Source organism: Salvia miltiorrhiza, chromosome 7 (genome assembly GCF_028751815.1).
Source record: "Salvia miltiorrhiza cultivar Shanhuang (shh) chromosome 7, IMPLAD_Smil_shh, whole genome shotgun sequence".
Lineage (NCBI taxonomy): Eukaryota > Viridiplantae > Streptophyta > Magnoliopsida > Lamiales > Lamiaceae > Salvia > Salvia miltiorrhiza.
The window spans coordinates 44638575-44640616 of NC_080393.1; the positions used below are offsets into that span (position 1 = coordinate 44638575).

General features: G+C 43.8%; 1 protein-coding gene across 1 annotated transcript; it reads right to left on the reverse strand.

Moving 5' to 3' along the window:
• Positions 1 to 352: 352 nt before the first annotated feature.
• On the reverse strand, positions 353 to 1288 carry LOC130994267 (leucine-rich repeat extensin-like protein 1). The gene has a single exon (XM_057919310.1). It carries the CDS (start codon positions 1286 to 1288, stop codon positions 353 to 355), a length of 936 nt encoding a protein of 311 aa, XP_057775293.1.
• Positions 1289 to 2042: the final 754 nt, after the last annotated feature.

The window sequence follows — 2042 nt, forward strand, 5'->3', positions numbered from 1 at the left end:
ATCATATTACTTCTATAACATTACATCTCTTAGTGGAAACCTCTTTTTGTATTTATCATCATAATATGAAAACATAAAACAAAACTCTTATTTATAAAAGACCCTCGGGTCATCATCATATATATATGAAAATTGCCTCTTACGAGGACTTTTACAAAATGGGATATATACAGCAAAAAGTCCCTAATACATACTATGACGCTCCATCAAAACGGTCGTCATACGCACTAGGCATCTATATATGTCAGATACTGAAGATACTGATATACTCACTATACTATTCATCTCTATCTATATACATCTATCTACATATAAGCATCTCCATCCCATCATCATATGTAGCTACTCTCACTCAAACCCATCCAGTCCCACCAAAGCCGTCTCCTGATACTCTACTTCCCGCATCATCTACTGTCATATCCCCACTGGGCTCAATCTCCTCATCCTCCATAGGCTCAGTCTCCTCACTATCACCATCATCCTCTGTCTCATCCTCAACATCTGTGTCTACCATCGGATAACAAACATGTGGCTCGGGAATGGGCTCCCATACATCAACTCCATCAGCAGTGGTCCGACGCCGTAGTGGTCGGGTCTGTCCATGCCCCACTGTCATCTCTGGCGTCTCCTCGTCTGGGTCCTCATCATCACTATCAATCGAAAACGGATGAGACGGTCCCTCCTGTGCATCTCTGGATGGTGGGTATAGAATAGGATGCATATAATGCTGAAACTCAAGTGTGCCAGGCTCAGGTAGAGGAGTAACCCTCGGGTAAGGATCGAAAGGCACATACTCGGTACAAGGCATCGGAGATGGAATAGGTGGTATAATCTCTAAAGGAGGCAATGAAAATGGTGATGTCGCTGGGGCCGGCTCCCAAGAAGGCAGATCAGCACTGGGAAAAGGTATCAATGTCAAATAATGAAATGGATCAAAGTCCATGTATGGCGTCCCAGTCTGCAGAATGCCCGACTCCGGAACAGCAGAATCCGGGACAATGGGCTCAAAAGCAACGGCCTTATCAGGCACGAATGGCTCCGGAATATACGGAACCTCATCAACTGGGGGTGCAGGTAAGATCGAAAAAGGATCTGTCGGAGGAGGGGGTGCATCATAAGGTGGTGGTGGGGGATCATCAAACACAAAGTAACGGTGACTAATCGTCGCTACAAAACCCCTAAAATCTGCACGCACAAAACGTCCAAACCCAGTCCTAACTATATACTGCGGCACTAGTGAAGCCGCCCAACCTTGCCACTCAGGTGGTAACTGTGGAATCAACCTCATGATAGCCTCTGCTTCGTCAATCCCATATGTGGTAGTCTCCAGCCATCGGTTGTGGTAGTGGGCTAAAAATTCTCCGAGTGTATCCCCTTCTTGGGGCCTATAATCCCTGAACCATCAGCGCATCATCTCTCTTAAACGTCGCTGCATCCTGAAATAAAATTCTAACTTCTATCACATCAAGGATAAGGAACTTACTTGATACATCTCAAACAATGACATACTCAATCTCGTTTGGTACGGTGGTGCATTGGCTATTCTAGCCTCAATATTTCTCCATTTATTCCAAAACCACTGGCTCACATCATATTCCATCACCTCAAGCAGTTCCATCCATCAAAACATTTCATATCTCGTTAGTACATCAAAACAACATTCAACATAAACACAGTACAATAATAACTCGTACCTTGATAAGCCGGAGGAGATGGGGCGCTGAGGTGTTGTTTTAGACTTACTCTCAATCTTACTTTCACTCTAGCCTAAGGATTCAAGGTAGGCTAGACTCAATCTCAAGGTAGGATTTAGTCTCATGAGTAAATGAGATCAAAAGATTTACTCAACTCAAGGATAGTTGAAATCAATCATTTGGCTCAATTGTGAAAGTTTAACTCAATCAAGGAGTTTGAACTTAATCAAGAATGAAACTCAGAGCAGACGACCTGCTCTGATACCACTTTGTCGCAGCCCGACATCTAGCCAGTGATAGCGTAGATTGGGTATCGATACGACTAATAAAATGATAGGGTAGAAAAAG

Coding starts and splice junctions, on each gene's coding strand:
- LOC130994267 (XM_057919310.1), bottom strand. CDS start 1,288: ATGAGGTTGATTCCACAGTTACCACCTGAGTGGCAAGGTTGGGCGGCT.